Source organism: Symphalangus syndactylus, chromosome 7 (genome assembly GCF_028878055.3).
Source record: "Symphalangus syndactylus isolate Jambi chromosome 7, NHGRI_mSymSyn1-v2.1_pri, whole genome shotgun sequence".
Classification (NCBI taxonomy): domain Eukaryota; kingdom Metazoa; phylum Chordata; class Mammalia; order Primates; family Hylobatidae; genus Symphalangus; species Symphalangus syndactylus.
The window spans coordinates 102,749,968-102,774,343 of NC_072429.2; the positions used below are offsets into that span (position 1 = coordinate 102,749,968).

Consider the following 24,376-nt stretch of genomic DNA (forward strand, 5'->3'; position numbering starts at 1 on the left):
ATTGTTTTTCCAATAAGTCCTGGTAACTACTACAACTAGGAACATAATTTTTCCTGAGGCAGACTATGTGGCCTTAGTATTAGAAATCAATACAAAAATTAGCCGGATGTGGTGGCAGGTGCCTGTAATCCCAGCTACTCAGGAGGCTGAAGCAGGAGAATCGCTTGAACCCGAGTGGCAGAGGTTGCAGTGAGGCAAGATCGTGCCACTGCACTCCAGCCTGCGTGACAGAGTAAGACTCTGTCTCAAAAAAAAAAAAAAAAAATTTTAAGAGCTTTTCGCTTACTTGAGTTAGTTTACTATTAGAATAAGTATAGAGTATTAGATAATATTTCTGTAACATGTCAGAAGTACTCCACAGTATGCATTTTTATGTCTATCCTGGAGGCCAAAATTCATTTAGATGCATTTATTTCCATGGAGTATACTTTTAGCATCATAAGAATACAATTAATGTTGGCAAAAGATAAATTACTTTATAAACTTTTTTCTCCTATACATTCAATTAATAAATATATATTCTAAAAAGGAAAATGCCCTATTATATGGACCACTGGCATACCTTACACACTCGTGCTATTTATCTATTCCTTGTCAGGAAGTCAGCTACCAGAAAGTGTAACTCATAACTATTTTGCCAAAAAGAATAGTCTCTTTTTTCCTTTCAGTTATCAACTATGAAGGAAACATATCTCTGATAGTTTAAAATTATGAAGTAAATGAAAAAAGAAAATTCACTTTACAAAAATAATATAACATTTTATTTTACTTATTTTATTTGCTGTATTTCAGAAACATTTTAAGACAGTTAAATCATACTGAGTAGAATGTAGGGACTACAACATAAGGAAAGCATTAACAATATTAAAGACACATGCCAGGCACAGTGGCTTATGCCTGTAATGCCAGAAATTTGGGAGGTTTAGGCAGGCACATCACTGGAGCCCAGGAGTTCTCAACCAGTCTAGGCCATATGGTGAGACCCTATCTCCACAAACACACACAAAAAAATAAAAAATAAATAAAATTAGCCCAGGTGTGGTGGTGTGCACCTTTTTTTTTTTTTTATCCCAGCTACTCGGGAGGCTGAGGTGGGAGGATTACATAAGCCTAGGGAAGTCAAGGCTGCGGTGAGCTGAGATCGCACCACTGCAGTCCAGCCAGGGTGACAGAGCAAGACCCTGTCTCAAAAAAAAAAAAAAAAAAAAAGAGAATAAATAAAAATAAGAAATGTTTTTGCATTAAGTAAGAGTTGTTGGAAGCTATAGTTTTACTTAAGAATGGAATATTTTATCTCCCATTTTTGCAGTTCTTTTGTGTATGGACTAAAGTGATTCCTAAAGGGGACATTCAGCTAATTTAATATAGTGGAAGGACAATTCATTATAAATATAATTTTGTGTTGTCTTTAAAGGTTATATTGCTTAAGAATCAAAGTGTCTAGAAATTGGGTTAGTAATCTAGTTTAATACTTTGAATAATAATTTTTTATCATGAGCCTTAGAATCTATGACTTCTTTATTTTGTTTTTGCTTTTTAAAATTTAGTAAATGTATTGTTTTTATATTTTTTTTCTTATACAGTGATTTACTGCTCAGATTGGACTAACAGCAGTTTTAACATAACTTACTTTGTTTAGTCATTATGCATATTTAAGACACTATGCATACTTATTGCTCAAATTTTATAATGTCCATTAATTTTGGATAAAAAGTAAGCATGGTTCAGTGGAGAAGTGTAATATGTTTTAAGGTTGTACCAAGTGGATACAGCAAAGGACCTTGAGTATGGCTATGGACCTTAGGTAGATTTTAGAGGGCTTACTAAAACACAATGGTAAATTTTGTATAATGTTCATGCATGAGTTTTTATAGTTTTCAACAGAATCTCAAGGAGGGTCATGACCAGATAAGGTTAAGAACTAACATGACTAGAGACAGAAAAGAGAAATAAAATAAATTGATGCTTGATAAAGGTGATTCTTGCTTAATGGCTGCTTTGGCTTTGTAGGGACAAAGTTAATTATAAGACTCTTCAAGGAAACTATTAGAAATTGGATGATTTTATATATATATTTTATAAATTTATAAATTTTAACAAGCCTTGAAGTTTACATATTTTCTGTTATTCTTAAGTAATTTTGGAGAAAACCTATTCCTTTTAAAGCAGTAAAGCCCAGCATCACAACTGTTGGGTATTATTTCTCTTCTTCATAAAGCTATGAATAGTTTTTTAAATATTTTCTTACATAGGCGCATAATCTTCTGTTTACATTTCTAGAATGTTTCTATAATTATATGAACCACTGCTCTTTTTTGAGAGAAGGTTCATCATGAAAACAGTATAATTATGATTTTACTGTTTTTTTTTTTTTTTTGAGACGGAGTCTCGCTCTGTCGCCCAGGCTGGAGTGCAGTGGCGCGATCTCGGCTCACTGCAAGCTCCACCTCCCGGGTTCACGCCATTCTCCTGCCTCAGCCTCTCCGAGTAGCTGGGACTACAGGTGCCCGCCACCACGCCCGGCTAATTTTTTGTATTTTTAGTAGAGACGGAGTTTCACCGTGGTCTCAATCTCCTGACCTCATGATCCGCCCACCTCGGCCTCCCAAAGTGCTGGGATTACAAGCGTGAGCCACCGCGCCCGGCCGATTTTACTTTTTAGTGCAATCCAAAATATATTTGAGTGGGTCAGCCATTGTGCACAGATTTAAAACAGACATTATCCTGGTCTAGCCAGACAAATTATTGTATATCAAATAATTTTAAAATGTTGAAGACTGTGTGGCAGAAGGATAATAATATTGGAACAGATTGGAGAGAAAATTACTTGATTGGGTGAACTGGAAAAGGCATCACAGAGAAGTTGGGCTTTAAAGATTGAATAAGATTATGCAAAGTGAAGCATTGGAGACAGAGGGAGAATGGTGGGCATTCTTGACAGAATGATGAACATGAACAAAGTCTTGGAGTCAGGAAAACACATGATAATTTAGAGAATCTTAGGTAGTCTGTTGTACCTAGATAAGAGGTAGTGGTATGGGGAATGGAAAGTGATAGAAGATGAAGATTGAAAGTAGTTTAGAACTTTTAGGGAATTTATACTCGTGTTTTGATATCAGGAACCAGTGAAGGATTTTTAGTAAGGTACCTATGTGATCAGAAAGCATAATATGCAAATAAACTTCTGTAGACAGGATGAAGATTGGATTTAGTCAGGGGAAGACTGGGGTCTGAAGGTAGGAAGACCTAAGAGAAGGTTGTTTCAATAGACATAGTAAACCTGATTGAAGGTGGTGGCAGGAGAAAAGGTAAAGGAGAGAAATCTGAGTTATTTAGGCATCAGAACAAGCAAGGCTTGTAAATCAATTGAATGTGAAAAATGAGGAAATGGAGGAGTTAAATTCTGAGACTGTAAAACTTGGTTTACTAAATAAATATTTTAATCCTTAGTTGAAGCTGGAATTGCAAGAGATTACAAAAAAAGGAATAGCTGAAGTATTATATTAAGTTCCACAGGGGGATTAAAGAATTACGTTAGAGATTAGAAGGGACTTTAGAGATGATGGACTCCTGTGTTTTGTAGAGGTACCTGAGAGACTGCTATGACAGGTAAAAATGAGGCCAAATGGATAGGGATCTAGGCTTCTTACTCGCTTTAGCCAGCATCGTTCTGATATTATTTGATTACTGTGTATTGATTCTATATCAAATTTTGTTTGGAAAAAAAGTGATATGCTAAAAAAAAAAAAAAAAGAGTTTGAAAACCACTGCTTGAACCTCCTCATAAATAGGCAAAGGGTATTGTTCTAGTCTCACGATGAACATGTGTTTTCCTGAAGTGTCTACATGTCACTCAAGCATTATGTGGAGAGCCCAGAATCAGATGCAAAAGTGTTGTGCAACCCAAAGAATAATCAGTAATAAAGCAGAGTTACTGTTTACACCATAAAAACAATTGCATTATTTCGAAAGAACGTGTTGGAATATAAGATCAGGAAATGAATCTTGGAAAACCACTGCCTCTCTACAGAGAAAGGAAATCCAGTACATTAAATGCATGAAGAACCACTCATATAGGTGAGAGACCAGGCTGTATATACAAATGTGTTAAGAGCCTGAGTTTTGAATTAAGAAAGCCCTGAGTTTGAAACCTAGTCCTGCCACTTACTATATAGCTCTGAACAAGCACTCATAACCTCAGTGTATCTGTCTGTGCAAAAGTGGGAATAGTATAACCTACCTCAAAGAGTTGTTATGAGAAGTAAATGAGATAATGTAGGCAAAGCTTTTAATGGAGTACTCGGCATATAGTTCAGTGCTAAATAAAGACTATGTTTAATAGCTAGAGAGGTTTCAGAAACCAAAAAAGGAGAGAGTATTAAAGAATAGAGGTTTGAAAATCAATGTCTAATACCAAAAGTAAGTGGAGTATGATGAGGATTAAGAGGAGACAAGAATTTTGGGGGGATTTCACATTCATAAGACAGCTTCGAGAGTGTGGTAGAAGCAGAAGTCAAATTACAGTAAGCTTAAAGCATGAAAGCAAAGTCTGGCAGAGGTGGCAAGAATTGCATATATGTATTTTAAGATGTTCTATGTTGAAAAGAAAATGAGCGAGATGCAGTGGTTTGAGAGGAAGGAAAGATTAGCAAGGGTTTTATTTTTAGGATTAAGTGCAGTTGAGGAAGGGAATAATAAATGAAGCAAGGTCATATGGGAAGCAGGATTACAAGAAGAGGCATCTCTTTTGGTGCAGAAGACAAGGACAAGTGAAGATTTAAATGTATGTTTATATTTAGAGATAGAATTGTGGAAGTTGAGAGAGTTCAAGGTTCATTTCCATTGTTGATGGAAACATAATGATAATCTGCTAAGATTAATTGTTTTAGTATTAAAGGGTCTAAGAAAGTAGGAAATTTTAAATTAGTGCTGTGGAAAGAAGAGATGGGTAAAAGATCAGTGTGCTGCTTGGATTGCTTATGGTAGTTATGAGGCATGAAAGGTAGCAAAGCCAATAACATGTAATACATAATACATAATAAACATAGTGAATGGAAAAATGAATAGCACCCAATAAATTTAATAAATACAATTAATAAAGTAATTTGGATCAGTTTACTCTTTATTAAATGGAATTGTTAAAGCCCTGTGTAGTTATTTTTAATTATTAATAATTAAAAGAGAAATAGTTACCTTATAAATTTCCCAACTTTTATAAGTATTTGAAATTACCTTATTTATTATTTCCTTCTTAAACTTTCTGCTTATTTTATTTTTCTCATCTCATCTTTCCTCCTAAAAAATGGTAAAGCATCTCTATCATATAACATATTCTAGGTGGTGCTAAAGATGTTTGAGTAATAATTGATAGTTATATTTTTGTTGCATTTTATTTTAAAATATTTAGCATATTTTAACCTTTGGCACTGTCATATTACAGTGAACACGGGGGGGGGGAGGAGGCAAGCTTTCCAATAACAGTTTCCATGTGCTTTGCTTGCTGTCTGCCTATCTTTTTAAATCTCACTTTTTAAATTAAACTATACCTTTTTTCACTTCTTTCTTGAGTCTTATTTATATTCTTGTTTCTGCCATGCTTGCAGTCATTTTCTTACTCTACCTCGCTCCAGATACAGTCAGACCATTGACCATCATCACAGGGATGGCAGGTATATTTTTCTTACAATTGAGTCTGTTTGTGGAATTGCTTGTGCCTGTGTATTGATATGATATAGTTCACTTTTATTTCTGTTTTTATGTATATACATATATGGTTGTTAATGAAATACAGAAATATCACCCATATAAAATAACATGAAATAAAACGTATTAACTAATTGTAGTAGGACATCAAGAATACAGCATCCCTTTTGTAAATTAGGAGAATCTCTTTGGTGATTCTAAAAATTTAGTTCATCGGGAATTACTGTTAACTCTCTATTATCTATAAAGTTAGAATAACAGTATTATCTTTAAATTAACTCCAGTTGACTACTCACCTTCCTCAGCAGAGTCCATAATTAGGTATTTAGATGGCGTAGGTCTTGAAAACTCACTTTCCCACCTCACTGCTCCAGAGTAGAGGAATCTGTCATTGAAGTGCTTAGGTTGAACTGATTTGTTTGTGGTTGCCTTGTCAGAGGTGGCTGTGATCTGCTCCTTTGTCATAGTAGATAATCCTTATCTGCAGAGAATACTGTCTGTGAGAAAACACTTGTTCATTTCTACCCTACCACCATTTCTCTTTCCAAAGTGGGAATTTGCAGTGAGTCATAGATAGTACAGCTACAATGCCTTAAGGAAATATAATTTACATTGGAGGGAAATCTCAGTTACCTGGCATATAATAGCAAGAGGGGTTAACTAGAAAGAGAGGTTAATTAGAAAGAAAAGGAAGAGAATATCTCTAAAATCTGAAAAGTTCTCAAGGCTGTGTGGAGATTTAGAGATTTGAGCCAGTGACAACATTTGAGATCCTTTAGGTAAAGAAATAATGTGGTGAAAGGCTTAGCTAGTATAAATTAGTAATTATGTGCCATGGTTGGTCACCTTGACTATTGTTTCTAAGTGATTTGGAGTTATGTGTGACTTCCTTCATCCCTATGAAATTAGCTAAGAGTTGATAATAAAAGAGTTTATAAAAAATGATTAAAAACTAATGAGTAAATGTATAAGTATTTTATTTATGTGGGTAAATGTGAAAAGAAACATAAGAGGTAATAGCAACAGTAATTTACTAATAAGTTTTGTAATGTCTTTCAGCAAATATAATTGAAATTTAGTGCCTTCCAGTTTATTATATGATAATGGTTATTGCTATATTTTATTTTCTTTTGCATTTTTTCACTCTTTTTTGTTATTCTGCTTCAATCTTAAATAATTATCTTTTGTTGTTTTTTGTTTTTACTGTTGCTATATATTGCATTCCGACTATTTTTTACTTTCAGTAATTATACATTTACCTTACAAAAATATGGAAAAGTAGTTATATAACTGTGTTTTGATAATTGGCTAAAGCTTTTTTAAAGGTGGGTGACGTACATGAATGAGACATTACTGATTATAGACTTATTGTATATACTCTGGTGTCTCTTCATTTCATGCTAAGTTAAAGTCATATCACATCACTTTTTCAATAGTTTGTATTTTCTTAGTCTCAGTTATCAACAAATAGGTTATCTGCTTCATGTTACTTAGTTTTTCCATTCAGCAATGTAACTAGAATTAGTTCTTGATCATCTCAATTTTGTACTTTTCCCCAAATTCTCAACTTCAGCCTAATTGGCCCATTTTGAAGATGACATTTATGAATTGTCTTTCTGTGCCACAATTTGGTTTGTGCTGAGAAAACAGAGATCATTAATGTTTATATTAAAATATAACATGGAAAAATCTGTTTCCACAAGCAAGTTATCAAATATCTAATGTAGGATTTACTATGTATATTTAGAGGTATACGTAATATTTATTTTGTATGTGTTAAGGTATTTGCCTTGCCCTAGGGCAACAGAAACTCTTGAGGGCCTAAGTCTAGTGACCTAGATAATATGGGTAGAATTTGTAAGAATGAATGAAGTTCCTTTGTTTTTTTAAAAAATATTTTGTATCCATTAACCAATCCCTCTTCATCTCCTTCTCTCTACTATCCTTCCCAGTCTTTGGTAACTACCATTCTATTCACTGCCTCCATGAGATCAATTTTTAGCTCCCATATATGAGTGGAAACATGCAGTATTTGTCTTTCTGTGCGTAGCTTATTTGTTGATGGACAATTAGGCTGATTCCATATCTTGGCTATTGTAAATAGTGCTGCAGTAAACATGGGAGTGCAGGTATCTCTTCAATATACTGATTTCCTTTCTTATGGATATATACCCAGCAAAGGGATTGCTAGATCATATGGTAGTTCCATGTTTAGATTTTTAGGAACCTCCATACTCTTTTCTATACTGGTTGTATTAATTATATTTCCACCAGCAGTGTACAAGCATTCCCCTTTCTCTTCATCGTCTCCAGCACTTGTTATTTTCAGAATTTTTTTATAATAGGCATTTTAACCTGGGTGAAATCGAATCTCATTGTGGTTTTGATTTGCATTTCTCTGATAATTAGTGATGTTGAGCATTTTTTATATACCTGTTGGCCATTGTATGTCTTCTTTTGAGAAATGTCTATTCAAATATTTTATCCATTTAAAAAAGCAGATTATTATTGTTATTTTGTGCTATTGAGTTGTTTGAGTTCCTTATATATTCTGTTTATTAATCCCTTGTTGGATGAATAGCTTGCAAATATTTTCTTCCATTCTGTAGGGGTCACTTCACTTTGTTTATTGTTTTCTAAGCTGTACAGAAGCTTTTCACCTTGATAGAATCTCATTTGTCAATTTTTGCTTTGGTTGCTTGTGTTTTTGAGGTCTTAATAAATCTTTGCTAGATAGAAGGAATAAAATCTAGTGTTCAATAGCATAGTCAGGCAACTATAATTAACAATAGCTTACTGTATATTTTAAAAAATCTGGAAGAGAAGATTTGAAATGTTCCCAACACAACGAAATGTAAATGTTTGAAGTGACGCATATCCCAATTACCCAAATTTGATCATTACATATTATATGTTTGTATCAAAATGTAACAGTACACCATAAATATGTACAACTATTATGTATCCATAAATTTTTTTAAATATTAGCTCTCATTCTAATTTTGCTACATACAAATGAATGTGTATTAGTTACAACACAATGTAATAACATGAACATCCTTGAATCTACTACCCAAACCAAGAACAGAACATCTAATTATGTATCTTACATTTCCCTGCACTCTCCTTGCCTGTTATATCCCTGTGCCTCTTTTGCAGAAGTAATAAATGCTATGCTGAGTTTGCAGTGTAACTTTCTCTTTTTTTCCTTTTTTTAAGGGACTTTGATCATTTGTTATTTACACTAACTTTCTAAGTTTCTCTTCCCTCTGACCTCCATCCCAATCCACTTTGAGATTCTTGGGCTGACCTTTTTTTGGACATTTGTTGAACATGTGAATGCTGACCTAGTAATCTATCCATTCTCCTGTATTTATTTCTGTAATGTTTTGTGCTTGTTATTTTTATATCTTGTACCTTTGTATGTAATGCAACTAAACACAACCACCCACTACCCTTCCTTGTTGCTGTCATTTGTTGACCTCTTAGTAATATCATTTTATTCACGGATGATTTTAGAACCTGGCTTTAGTCTTCCTCAACTTCACAATTCCTGCCATCAAGCCCGTCAGCATTTACTTGAATAATCTATTTAGCACCCACTCACTTCCTTAACTTTCTCTAATGTAGCGAGCATTACCTCCAATTCTACTTTGGTCAGTCACTCTCATGACCATACTTTATATTTTATTATCAGTAGAAATTGTTCTAGCTCTGAAATCTTAATTTGAATACTATGCTCTTGGACTCCATGATTGCACACTTTTTTTTTCTTATTGTTTCATTAAGTTATTTCTACTTCACTTGTTCTTCTGTCTCAGTAGAGAATGCTGCTCTCTTGACCCTTTTATTTTCTTGCTGTTAGCCTCCATCTTTCTTTACTTACATATCCAGAAGTTGAATCCATTCTCTTGTAGAATTGTTTTTGGACTAGATTATCCAAATTTTTACTTACTTGAGTCAAAATAATTGACCACTTAAAAGTGGACAATAAAAAGTAACTTTTTTATTGAGAGCTGTGGAAAAAGAAAGTAGCATCAGTATCTAAGTATTCAGTTCTCTAGCCTCGGTTTCAAGGCAGCATATACTTTCAACTGGAAATTGTTTCCTAGGAATAAAATATGTGTTAATAGCTTCAATTGGGCCATAGTTTGGCTATATGATATCTGGAACTTTCTAAATGAATAGGATGAATGTAGTAAATTTAACATGGCATCCCCAGTTATGCCCACTCCATTAGAAGAAGCTGGGCTTTCACTGGTCTTTCTACCCTAGGGTATAACATGGAAAATTATGAGGACTACCTCTTTGGGAACAGAAGAGTAGAGACTTAAATAATGTTTGCTAAGCTTTTTTTATATTACTTCAAGAGACAATATTAACTAACACTAGAAATCAAAGCATGTCTTCTGGCCAGGTTATGCTAACTAGTATAAAATAATATTTGATTCATTGTGCATTTTAAAATGCACTCATTTGAACAAACATGTTTAGGATGGATATCATGTTACCCTTTATTAATATCTCTTTATTAAAATATACCCTTTATTTTAATAAATATAACATTTTTTAACATTTACCTTTGTACCCTACTTATTTTTCTAGTACTTATTCCTGCTTAGAGCTATACACAACATATTAAGGAACTACTAACATCTATGGTGGGCAGCTGGATTTTTATGTAAAGTGTCATGGAAGAGACAACAACTCAGCTGTATCTTAAAGAATAAATAGGAATTATTTAGATTGATGTGGAGGTGAGGGACGATGTTTGTGACATTTTAAAGAAATGTATGAACAGGGTCACAGAAGTAATAAATATCGTATTTTAGAATTGTAACATTATTCGCAAGGCAGGAAATAGCAAGAAATGAATCTGGAATGATAGAGGGGGTTCCACTTATGAAGAATCTTTTTTTTTTCTTTTTTCTTTTTTTTTTTTTTTTGCAGTGGAGTCTCACTCTGTCACCAGGCTGGAGTGCCAATGGCATGATCTTGGCTCACTGCAACCTCCACCTCCCAGGTTCAAGCGATTCTCCTGCCTCAGCCTCCTGAGTAGCTGAGATTACAGGCATGTGCCATTGCATCTGGCTAATTTTTGTATTTTTAGTAGAGATGGGTTTTCCCCATGTTGGCCAGGCTAGTCTTGAACTCCTGACCTCAGGTGATCTGCCCCCTTTGGCCTCCCAAAGCGCTGGGATTATAGGTGTGAGCCACAAAGCCCAGCCTGAAGAATCTTATATACACTTCATAAATCTTAAGGAACTTAGATCAAAGACTGTAGGTTCTAGAGGTACTTGGAAGGGATTTAATTAGAGATGGTGATAACAAGCTCATTCACCTTAGAGTACCTACTTACAGACTACGTGAATGATCGATTTGAAGAGAAAAAAGCAAAAGAGAGACATGTAGTAGATGGAAGAACAGAGAGAAAATAGTGGTTTTAAGAAATTAAAATCAGCAATACTTGATAAATAATGGAATTTGGATTTTGAGAGAGTGCAGAGTCATGAAAAGTTCCCAGTCTTATACCTTCAATAACTAGATTCATAAGGTACCTTAACAGGGTCCAAGTGGGTTCTTAGGGGAGGAATCAGTTTAGGTGTGAGACAAGTTCAGTTTTGGAATTACTGAGAAAGCTAAGAGGAAATATCTAGCAAGGAATAGAGTAAACAATTTTTAAACTTGAAGTTGCGTAAGCTACATAGAGTAATTTCAGAGTAAATTCACTACTAATGGTAAGCAGTCATAAAAAGTAAGTGAAATCAATCTGAGAAACAACCCATGAAATGAGGGCTTAGAAGTTTTTCCCTGCCTGAGGAACATTAACATTAAGTGGCAGAGGGAGGAAGAGGAGCTTCTGAGCGACATGAAGAAGAATAGTTTCAAGAAGAAAATAATAACATTACAGTAAAAATAATGAATGAAAAATGCCTGTTGGATATGTCAAGTGAGGTGTCATGGATGACTTCAGCTGGGGTAATTTTAGAAGGATGGTGAGGGGGGAAAAAGGCAGGTTGCAGTAGCCTAAGTATGACCAGGAAATAAGAAAATGAACTTATCAAGAAAGTGTGAAGGAGAAAAATTTGATAGCGTATGTGATATCAAAAGATGTTTCTTTCCCTTCGAGTAAGAAATATGTCCATGTGTTCCACACTGGAGCAAAGGATGTTTTAGAGAAAGATAAGTCAAAAATACAGAAAAAAAGACAATGATTGGAAGAAGAGTCCTAGGGGAGGTAGGAGGTAATCAGACTAAACACACAGATGGATTTTGTGAACAGAAAGAAGCTATTATTTACCACTGAGACAGGAAGAAAATAGATGGGAGAAGTGAAGCTAAGTAAAAGGATGCTAATAGAGAGAAATCAAGTTTGTTATTAAACCATTGTTAGTGTTTTAATGACTGTGTGAGTAGGAAGATCGGTTAGAAGGGAATCTGAGTGCTGTATGGGAGTGGTTCAGATGATCAGCCATAGAGTCCAGGGTGGATAAGGAAAGAAGAAAGTCAAAGTTGGTGATATATACTGGCAGGAATTGGTGGGACTGATGGCAGAATAAAGTAGGGTTATTGAAGTCTTTAAAGTCTGGAGATTGGGGTTCATGATTGTTCAATGATTTTCTGCCTTTGCATTGAAATCTTCTAGCACTACCATAGTCAATCCCTAAAATTACCAATGACTAAGGGATAGTGATTGGAAGTTGGATAGATAATAGCAACCTGTATTAATAAGGAATGTTACTGCCAAGTGGAATGCTTAAGAGAAGTAAGGACTATGTCCGTTGTGATTTGGGGGGTAATTGTCAGAAATGTCTCTAGGGAGCCAACTTCCCCTCCTGGATTCCTGGACTGTGAAATGTGAAAGAATAAGTAGCTTCTGCAGATGAAGGCTACAATGGAAGCAGAGGCTACACAGTTGAACTAAATGTTATTTAAGGCAAGAATATGCAAAAACCATCCTGCAGGAAGGTTGATGTTTAAGGAATTTATTAATAATGGAATAAGGATTCTCAAAAATACAGAAGAGAATTAGAAGAGATTAAGAATGGTACAGAAGAGAGTATAGTAAATGAAGAATTTTGGGAGAAGAAGGTATCAGGAGGCAGTGGGGATTGCCTTTTACTTCATAGCCAAGAATCACAGAGATAACATACTTGAATAGAACTGATTAAATTAAAATATTCTAAGTTAATTGTCAGTTGTTTTAATACCAGAACTGGCTGAGGGTCCCTGGAAAGGTTTGACCTGTGTCCAGATTAATGATGAGGGCTACTATGAAGTTTGAAGAGAGGCAATGATGGTCCTATGTCAAGATGGGTAACATAACTAGAACCCTGGTTAAAGAAAGGATTCTGACAAAGTTAGTGGAGTCATGGTAAAGTCTATGTTCTACATAGACTGTTTTCTTAAAGATTCCCTACGTGTAAGGTAGTGCTGAGAACTCTTAGTCAATGTGATCTAAGCCAATAACACACTTTCCCAACTGCTATCATTTTTAATCTTAATTTCTCTACATTACCAATTATCTTCTGTCCTCTTAAAACTGTTTTGTTCTCCATCAAAACTAAGTTCTATTTACATTTCTGACTCTAGCATATCTTAGTTTCTCTGGAATTTGCCTGCATTTATTATTTCTTGTTTCTGTTGTATTTCAATCTTTCTTCCTTTACTGATTTTATTTTATTCTCCGCAAATTACTGTTGAAATTGTCTTAATAATACCTTTTGGCCAGGCGCAGTAGCTCACGCCTGTAATCCCAGCACTTTGGGAGGCCGAGGTGGGCAGATCACCTTGAGGTCGGGAGTTCGAGACCAGCCTGACCAACATGGAGAAACCCCATCTCTACTAAAAATACAAAATTAGCTGGGCGTGATGGTGCATGACTATAATCCCAGCTACTTAGGAGGCTGAGGCAGGAGAATCGCTTGAACCCGGGAGGCAGAGGTTGTGGTGAGCTGAGATGGTGCCATTGTACTCCAGCCTGGGCAACAAGAGCAAAACTCCTTCTCAAAAATAAAAATAAAAGTAAAAATAAACAATAATAATAATACCTTCTTTCTGTTCTGCTACCCCTTCAAGCTAACTTGAGAGTGGTCTATTTCTCTCTCTCTCTCTCTCTCTCTCTGTCTCTCTCTTTTTACTTAGGTCAGATATCTCAAGTGTGTATTTTTACATACGCTTCCTTCACTCCTTCATCAGCTCCTAAGCCTTAACCTTCTACAGTTTGACTTCTGCCTCCAGTGCTTTACTGATTTTATATATATATATATGGGTTTGGGTTTTTGTATGTGCCTTTTTTGCACTATTTAATTTCCGTTAATAGATCATCATTTCATTTCTGAGGCTGAAAATTTAAAAGGTTTTTTATATTTAACTTATATGGTGATTTGTCAAACATTATTGAGAGAAAAAACCATCCCTGCTATCAAAGAAAACACAGTTCAGTGAAATTAACAGCCTTAGAATAAGGACAGCCCAGTTCAAGTTCCAGCCCAGAAAATATCAAATTATGTGAATTCGTCCAAGCTTCTATAAGCCTTAGTTTGCTCGTTTCTAAAGTGAGAGAATTTGGATTATATAACTTCTGAGATTCCTTCTATCACTAACATTGTTTGTATGCTTCTGAATATTATGTATGTTCTCTATATTTTATATTATATATTTTGTATATTGTGATTTGTAATGTTTGTCATTCATACCTTCTTCTCTATTTCCACCCTCATTACTACAAGTCAGAGCCTTTTCCTAATCTAGCTCATTCTCTGCACTACTGCTGAATTATTCTTCTTAATTTATTACTTGGAAATTACCTTTGTTCAGAAGTTTTTCTTATTACTCTCATTGAAAATTAAACTGTTTAAACCTCTTAACTAGGCATTAAAAATTGTCATAAACGGATTCCGATCTAATTTTTTAACTAACATTTTACCGTATTCTACTTTCTGTTATTCCTAGCATTTCCATTTAACTATTTTATCTTCCATCATCTATGTGTCTGCTGAAATTTCCCCATCTGTTCTTGCATGCTGTTCATCTTTTTTACTACAGTCTTTACCATATCAAGCAGACTTATTTTAAATTCCCCATTTGATAGCTTCAACATCTATACCATCTCTTAGTCGGCCTCTGTTGGTGGCTTTGTCCTTGACAGTAGGTCTTATTTGTCGTGCTTTTTTGTGTTTCCAATAAATTGGTATTGAATGTTGAGATCATATCATCGGTAATGACTGAGGCAGATAGTATTTATGCTTGAAAATGAGCACAAATTTTGTTCTGTTAGTTGGGGGGGTTGGGGAGCATTAAACAATCTTCAGACTGCTATATCTGAGTATGAGATTTGGACTGGTGATTATGAAGTGACCGTTACTGGCAGCAGGCAACAGTGCATATGAGGGATTTGCATTATACCCATTTCTCTATCCATGTAAAAACAGCAAAACGAAAGGAATGCTGGTGAATTGTTCAAAATTGATCAGTGAAACTACTGAATCTGTATTCTAGCTTGAGAGCCATACCTCATCAGATATACTGATATAATACAATAGCAATTCGTAATTATATTGTTTAGAGATATACTTTTTAAAATGTTTGCTATTCTATGGAATCTGAGAACCTGAGAAGTGATAAAGTAGGGCCAGTACCTTGGTGGAATAACTTTAATTTTTACATTTGACAAGTCATTATTAAATTCAAACATTCACTGAATATGGGAACCTATTTCATAAAAATAAGGATTTTACAGGTAACATGTCGTATTATCTCTCAGTATTCTTAAAATTTATATTTTAAAGATGTATTAATTTGTTCTGTATTAATTATGATGGGTAAATATTCCTGCTTATTTGTGGTTTTGTTTCTGTTATTTTTTAAATAAAAATTAAATGACAATGAAAATTATAAATATTTAATATTCTAAAAATATCTTCAAAATATTTACATCTTCTATGTTTGTGTGTGTGTGTGTGTTTAATAATACAGTATATGTTATTGTTCAGTATTGTATTTGTCCCTAATTTTCTTGAGGAAATTGAGACATTTCGTCATTTCTTCATGCAATTTTCAATAACGAATATATTTTTTAAATACCTTTGTAGATGTGAGAATACTTCTCTTTTTGATAATAAAATAATAGGCTTGTGGGTAATAGTAATTTTTTCTACATGAATAGTGTCTTGCTTTGTCACATCAATATATATATTATACCATTTTCACATTTTAGATTGTTATTAACTTGGCTGACTCTAAGTATTGTTGTCATCTTTGAATAAGCTTATTTGCTTTTAACTAATATAAAGTCTTTACATCTAACTCAACAGAAAGATTCTATAGAATAATGCTATTACACCCAAGGATAAATTAATCTTCCTCCAAAATAATATAATACTCGTATTTGTGCACAATACCTATTTGCTTATTTACCATGATTTCTATGGCAAATATTTTGTATCTTGCAATCCTCATAACATTAGAAATGATGCTAAAATAATGAGCTAGAGTTTTTAAAAAGTTAATCTTGCACATTAATAATGAACATGAAAATGGTAATTTTAAAATTGTCATATTACTTTAAATTATTTGTTATATGCAAGTATGTATATATGCTGTATTAATTATTCTAAAACGTTTCATTTTTAATGTTTTCTAGTATATTTTATCATGTATTTATACTTCAGTTATGCAGTTAACGCCCAGAAAATCTGTAGACGTTCAAGATATTTTAACAAAAATATAATGTTTCTGCTGGTTTTTTTTTTTTCTTTTTTGAGACAGGGTCTCACTCTGTCACCCAGACTGGAGTGCAATAGTATGATCACAGCTCACTGCAGCCTCGACCTCCTGAGCTCAAGCAATCCTCCCACTTTAGCCTCCTGAACAACTTGGACTATAGGTGTTTGCCACCACACCCACTATTTTTTTTTTGTATTTTTTGTAGATACAGCGTTTCACCATGTTGCCCAGTCTGGTCTCAAATACCTAAGCTCAAGCTATCTGTCTGCCTCAGCATCTGAAAGTGCTGGGATTAGAGACATGAGCCACTGTGTTGGGTACTTCTGCTATTGATCAGCTTATTCTATACAGTATGGATATAGAGAAGTCGTTTCTTGCCCCAAACCTGAGACCATGCTTGTTCTTCAGAGATATATCCAATTTTTTTAAAATTTAAGATGTCAGCTTTATAAAGGAAAAGAATAATTCCTAAGTAGCTTTACTTTTTACAAGTTTGCCTTTCAAGAAAACCTATTACATTTACTTATGATATCTTTCCAATATAAACATGAAATAAGTCTGATTTAATACAGACTAGGTCCTGAGTTACATATTGGGAAAATTTTCATTGATTTCTGAGTTTTAGTATTCTTAGTATTTATCATACCTGTAGAGATACTCTACATTGAGCTTACTTTGATCTGGAGTTGTATCATTGTGAAAGATATAGATGGATGGATGGATGGATGGATGGACGGATGGATGGATGGCAGGCAATAACATTGGGTTATAGACAAGAGTGCCCACTGACCTCTTCTTCCCTAGTAGAGAGAAATCCCTTGCAAGACAATTCCCTTGCATACAATCCCTTGCATACAAATCCCTTGTCCTTTCATTGAATTAGGAAACCTAAAGTACATCGCAAAACTGATAAAATAGGTAGGAAGTTGCATCAAATACTTGGAAATTTTAAAAAATCTTTTATGAGCAACTATGTTGACCCGAAAAAATGATTCAAAACTGACAACTTCGCTGGATGATTATAAAATTATTTTTCCCTTAGAATGACTGAAAATAAATACTAAACACTCTTTCAGTTTCAGTTTTTCTTATGCATAAAGATTGCTGTTTAAGATGAAGGCCTTCTAAGTTGTTTTCTTTATTATTGTGGCCTATTGTCAGTTCATCCTCATCTCAAAATCTGCATATGCTAATAATGTGCTTTTAAGGCTGGGCTGTTAACAATATAGTATGTATTGTTATAACATTGTTAGTCAATATAAATTAGTGGAGGGGCTGATACACAGTATCCTTTGTGAACGCATGCAGTTTAGAATAGCAGCCATTAGATAATGATGGACAGTAGCCTAGATCAATTCAAGTCCAAAAAAAAGAACTATAAATAGAGATTAGAAAATATAAACTATTCAAAAAATGTAACAGTGATAGATATTAAATCACTTTTTAAAAGACAATGGAATTATTTACCTAAGAAAGATTTAAATGTACAGGTGAGGGGGCCCTGGCTTTTTCAGTGGCTTACCCTTTGGTAATCTGATAAAACCATGGCCACTTTTTTTGCAATAATATTTTATATGCATAACATAAAATAAGGTAAATAAAATGGTTACAGAGGAAACGACTTATATTGAACTAAACACTCCAAGTTAAGAACCCCAAGTGGACCCTAAAATGTTTTAAGCCTTACAAGTATTTATTATTTCCCACTTTTCAGTTGCTGCTATTCAAAATTAATTATATATTCTCATCTTAAAATTAAAACTAATTCAGAATTTTGGTGGGAGTTTGTGAGTACTATACCTCAATCCCTTTAAGGGACCTGATATAAGACTGGGTAATTTAGGCATTGCTGCTTTAAATTTTCATAGCAGTAACATTGTGTGTAAGCTAGTCAGACCTATTTTTATCCAATGTGGGAGCAGGAGCCTGTGTCATCCTTCTCTTATGTGCTGTCAAAGTTTAAAATGTGGTAGCTTTCCATTCCCCTTAACTGTGTTGGGACATTTGGGGAAATTTCTACCTTCTACTGTGGTTCTTTTCCTTTTTTATTTATTAACCTATTTTCATTTCACACTATGGTATTTATTTAATATATACTTTGTATTTATGGAGAAAAATATATAAGTAAAATGTAAAAGATGGGTTAATTTTCAAACAACTTTTTTATAAAGAGACATTTTTTGTAAGAGCTACTTCCTAAGGAGTGACCTCTGTTTTATAAATAATGGTCTCCTTTTGAGGACATAGGACATAGCAACACATTTAAAATAATTCTCTGGTTTTCACTCATTATCATATTTTTCAATTATTGAAAATGATTCTTCACAAAGAAGTGAAACTGCATATCCTAACATTTACTCCACTTTCCACTTGGAAAAATTTCTTGATGGAATCAGAATAAATGAAATTGTATATAAATACATGAAATATTAGTCTAACTTTCTGCTAGGGTAATTGTAGCTATTTCCCAAAGATTTGTTATATAATAAGATGTTTATTATTAATGTAAGATAAATCTTTAAAATAAATGTAAAGATTGGTACTCTTAAAAAATAGGCTTTAAGCAATTTAAGAAATAATACATAGAGAGATACACCCTTTGTTTCTGTTGATTGTGATGAAGATATATAAAGATGTTAGACTAAAAACATGCAGCCAACTACTGAACACACTTATTTCTAAAGAAAAGTGTTCTTTTAAAATAGTTTTTCAGAAAAAAAAGACAGCTGTGATATTTACACTATGAGGTTACCTTTTCATTTCTCTTACCATTTAACTGTTGCTAGTAATTATTTTTTATATATTTACATTTAATGTCAGTTATTTTGACATGTTCTTGATGCACTTATATGAAAATACTAAACTTAGAAAGTAAATCACATGATCGTATATGGACTTAAAAGTATTTAAAAATGCTCTGACTTATATGTTACCCTATGACTTTAAAATGTAAAATAATCACAAGATATGGTATAGAATAAAGCCAATATTCACTTTCTAAAGTCACCTAATCTAATATCAAGTAGTACAAAATTGTTCGCCATATAATTCATGAATTTGGGAAATTATGTCCTTTTTTTCTTTTTTTTTTTTAATTACTTGCACTTTTCATTATCCAAAATAAGGTTGAGATAACTTATAGGTAAAGTGGATGTCATTAAAACATTAGCTTTGAGGGAGACTAATGCTTTCTTGACTGTCTATATTATATAAGCATTTCCATTTTTGTGCTTACAACTGGATGGGGAGGTAATAATTTTATTTGAAATATACTTTGGCATATGTTTTACTTTTGAATTCTGAAGCCAAAGCTAGTGTTTTTAAAGTCATCTCCCAAATTGTGGGGCTGATGTTAGAAAACATTTATTGATCATGTCAAATGTAAAAGTATTATGCTAGGTTCCAGGGATAGAAAGGTCAACAATGAGAGGTTGCTTAAATTTAAGGATACTTCCTTCAACAAGGGTTAAGTTTTGGTATTAGATTTATTTGTGGTCAAAGAGATCATGTTGTTTCAGAATTATTATTTCAATTAATATCCACTCTGAATTGAATCAGTTGGCATAGCTAAAGTGCACCAAGATAGAGAGCCAGTTAACCAGTTTTCTACAGAGTGATTTTTCTTGTGGATCAGGTTTAAATATGGCTACAGACTTCACAAGTCACCCTGTTTTCTTATAACCTCATTTTGATTCTTCTGTTTAAATGTTCAGGTGTATAGTGTTTTCTGAAAGCCTTTTTATGTCTTAGTTGGTATAGTACTAAACAGCTTCAGGTGCTACAGAATTAATGCTTATATGGTTTTCTTCACTCTTGAAAATGTTAGGAAAAGTCATTGAATTCTTTTAAAATAGAATAATTCACATATTTCACGTATTCCATTTAGGGAATTCATTTTGGAAAGCAGGCAGTTTTGTTTGTTGTTTATTATAACTGAGCAACTATTATCTTTGCTGGGAATTACTTTGAAAGGCAGATTTTGGTTTTTTAGAAATTCTTAAGAAGTTTCGTTTGAAATTGCTCAGAATATGTTGGGGAAAAGAAAAATTTTTACATACTCCATAATTTTAAACAATTACCTTTTTCAAAATCAGTTTGATGCATCATAACCAAATAGCAGAAGGGCACTAAAGATCAACTGAGCTGCTTTTTGACTAACGTTTCAGGGATTGTGAAGCAGCAGATAGACAGCCATATCACAGATCCAGATCAACAGAACAACGGCCTCTCCTTGAGCGGACCACCACCCGCTCCAGATCCACTGAACGTCCTGATACAAACCTCATGAGGTCGATGCCTTCATTAATGACTGGAAGATCTGCCCCTCCTTCACCTGCCTTATCGAGGTGAAAGATAAATCAATCAGACTAATTTCCCCTTTGCCCCACCAGCACACCATTTTATTTTCCCAGCAGTTAACTGGTCTCTTCTATCATCTTTGGCTGATCACTAGTAACAATCGATACTAACCTTTTCAATGTAAACACACTATTTATATTCACTGGATATAATAGTGTGTGGCTACCATTGTAATTTGTTTATTAACTGTCCTGACTGCATTTGTTTTGTGATTTCTCATTAATCAGGAGTCCTGGGGAAATTCTGTCATTAACTGTCGTGTTCCTCTCCTACAGAATGAGAAACTATTTGTGTCCATTACACATCACTTTTCAAATCATCATAATGATTATAAATAAAACTAGATTTTTTAAGTTTCTTTCTATCGATACTAATATTATGTATTAGCCAGTATTTTCTTTAGTTGAATCTTGAATTGTTCAGGGTTTTATTTGTAGTTTCATGAGATGTTTTCTAATAAAGGGATATTTAATGTAAGCCTGAGTAAAAATCTCTGGATCAAGGGAGAAAGGTTAGTTTGAAAGTTTGAAATCTGGTCGAAAGAAAAGTACTACCTTTTCTTTCTTGAGCAGCGAAATTCTCCTCTTGCTTTCAATGGATAGAGTACTAATTTACATTAATAATTCCATGGATTTTACTGTAGGGTTTTGTGTGCATGTATGTGTATGTATGCATATTACACCAAAAATAAACATCTTTTGCTATTTAATCATTCAGATATCCATATTTTGTCCAGTTTTCCTAACCTTTTAATCTGCAGCTAAACTTCTTTTTAAATTGTATTTATACAGCTATCATATGAACCAAATGTAGGTATTAAAAATATGTAACTTGTTATACTGAAAATGAATATTAATGATGTGTCTTTAGGTCTCATCCTCGTACTGGGTCTGTCCAGACAAGCCCATCAAGTACTCCAGTGGCAGGACGAAGGGGCCGACAGCTTCCACAGCTTCCACCAAAGGGAACATTGGATAGAAGTAAGTTTTATTTCTAATTATCTCGTTTAGGAAATGCACATGGAAGCTAAGGTGAATCAAGATTTTCTTACTACCTTTGTGTTAATTTTCTTCTTTTGTTAATTGTATGCCTTGTCTATATTTGATAATAGTTATATTTATAAATATTATGTATTTTGAATAAAAATTTGTAATATTTCCAGGTAAAATAAGGTATCTTTATTGCTCTTGCACATTTTTAAATTTGAATAAATGCATCTTAAAAAGTAAACATAATACTCTTAAATAAGCTGTTGGATAATATTTCTTTGCTACAAATAAGTTTATGTAATTGTTGATAGTTATATAAAGTTTATTAGTAACTAGCCAAATCAATTTTCACACACTGCAAAGGACTGGTTAGCTGATGCACAACAATGGTGATCCTTCTCAAAACTGGAGAACAAGAAAAAGGTAATCATGAATATACAATGAAAGATGCATGTTGTACTGATGTTTTTATTAATTTTACATTTTTGCATAAGAAGCACTATTTGCTGACACACACATGAACATACTTCCCACACATCTATAAATTCTTGGTTAAAGAACCTCTAAAAGCATGGATAACTGAATATAATGGTTTTTAAGATCATTTTTTAAATGATCCTTTTATTTAGTAACTGGATGTGCTTTGCAAATAATACATATATATTTAAATCATTTAACTTTTCTCTAGTAGATAATACATTCTGTACCTTTGGAAATTTCTGTTGTTTTTAACCCCTGTGCTTTGGTTCCCTTTTTGTTTGTTTGTTTTTGTTCTGTTTTTTGTTTTTATTTTGTTTTCCCTAGACAATGGAGTCAAGGAGATAGAACCTTATGAAGGTGTGTACATAAAGGAGGGTTTGTTTTGTGCTAACAGCCTTTTTGGAGGGCTAGTAAGCAAAAATAAACCCAACTGCAATTGATGTCCCTTCGTTGTATAGACTTAAATACAGTGAAATTATTTTGTTTTATGATATCTGAAAAAGTATTCAACTTTTTTTAAACTTGGAAATTATACCAAGGAGTTAAATATATTTGATTCATCAAATAACAATGCAAAGAGTTTAACTTCTTTTAAATGACCAGATAAAATGTGCTCTTTCATAAAATTTTTATGTACCTTTTAACCAGAAACTAGATTTCGAGTAAGACTTTAACCAAAGATATCAATTGCAGTCTACGTTTACATCATTGAGGATGTACACATAGTGTAGTTATATTTACCATCATATATTTCATTTTTTATTTATGATGATGTTTTTAATTATTAAATTTGGCTTTCTAGAAAAGAAACTTGTTAATTAGAAAGTGATTGTGGCTTGCGTTTCCAACATCATTTTTCATTTTGTAGCAAGACTGCTTACAGTATATCAGAGTTAAATATGATATAGTTTCATCATCAAACACTACGTTATGACTCAGAAGAAAATACTGAATGGTGATATATGGAGTGTCATACATTTGCTAGATCAATACAAAATCCTCTACCAGTTATGGAAATCTGAAATTAACTTTGTATCTTTAAAAACTTGTTTACTGTTTACTGATGAATCTCCAGCACATAGAATAATGCCTGACACATTGTAGACCCTCAATAAATCTTTGTTGAATGAATTCATGAAATATTTATTTAAAAAGGGAAAAGCTACCTCAAATAGTATACAAAGTACCACTAAAATAATCTTGTCATTATATATATGTTTATATTAAATTCATATTTCTGTAACCTATTTGTAACAAATTTGTAAGTATGCTGCATTCGAGCAGCAATACTTTTATATCCTTATATAACTTGTTGATATAAGTTGTGTTCTTGTTAACTGGATGATGGTCAACTTCTGTTTTGTCGTTCTTTCTATTTCCGAGTACCATAATTTTGAACAATCCAGTGATACTGTGACTGATGGTCTGTTATGCTGCCTGAGAGAAAGACTTCACAGCATTTTTATAGTTCTTAATTATTTGCTTAAAATTGGAGGCATAGAATTTTAAATCACTTTTCCTAAGGAAAGTTTAGTAATATTTATGGAACTTTTTGTCTCTTCAGTGTTTTTAAAGATGGAGTTTCAACATCATTTATTGGCATATAAAGTCAGAAACTATAATTTATGCACATTTTTAAAATTAAACTTTTAATGTCGTTTATAGCGATAGTCTATTGAAATATAAGTAGCTCTATTCTTTATAATAGCAAGTATCCTAGAAAACAGAGGCTATTGGTAATACCGAAAGTCAGAGTTGGTGAAGTTTCTGATGGGCTTCTCAATAAAGATTATCTTTACTATTGTTTTTGTCCCTATAAAATTAATTAAAACCACAGTTTTCCTTTAAAGTCCCCAATTGTGATTTTTCCATGTTTTTTATTTCATAAAACAAAGAGGAGCCAAAACCTCCCTTATCCTTTTTAGTATGAAATAAAAGGGGTTTTGTTTTTTAGTTTTGTTTTAGATAAAAGTATGGATGATTTTTTAAAGTGTTTTTATAAATGTTGATATGGAGACTTCAGTAGATTATGCAATTTTTTCTTAGTTTTAAAGAAGATATATAATATCTCTTTTAGAAATCTCAACTTCAGTTGATCTTCAGTAAGTAACACAAAA

At 33.2% G+C, this 24,376-nt stretch overlaps 1 protein-coding gene across 47 annotated transcripts in view; it reads left to right on the top strand.

The window, feature by feature from the left end:
- Positions 1–24,376, top strand: part of RIMS2 (regulating synaptic membrane exocytosis 2) — a 775,242-nt gene that overhangs the window by 505,560 nt on the left and 245,306 nt on the right. For 17 of the 47 annotated variants that reach the window (XM_063642906.1, XM_055286977.2, XM_055286991.2 and 14 more), the window contains 2 exons: positions 20,598–20,777; positions 21,661–21,770. In XM_063642906.1, the coding sequence (XP_063498976.1) occupies positions 20,598–20,777; positions 21,661–21,770 (290 nt within the window). Of the gene's footprint in view, positions 1–5,603; positions 5,670–20,597; positions 20,778–21,660; positions 21,771–22,142; positions 22,203–22,583; positions 22,617–24,376 lie in introns of those variants that run through there. The other 30 variants (XM_055286971.2, XM_055286974.2, XM_055286969.2 and 27 more) reach the window with 7 other exon arrangements.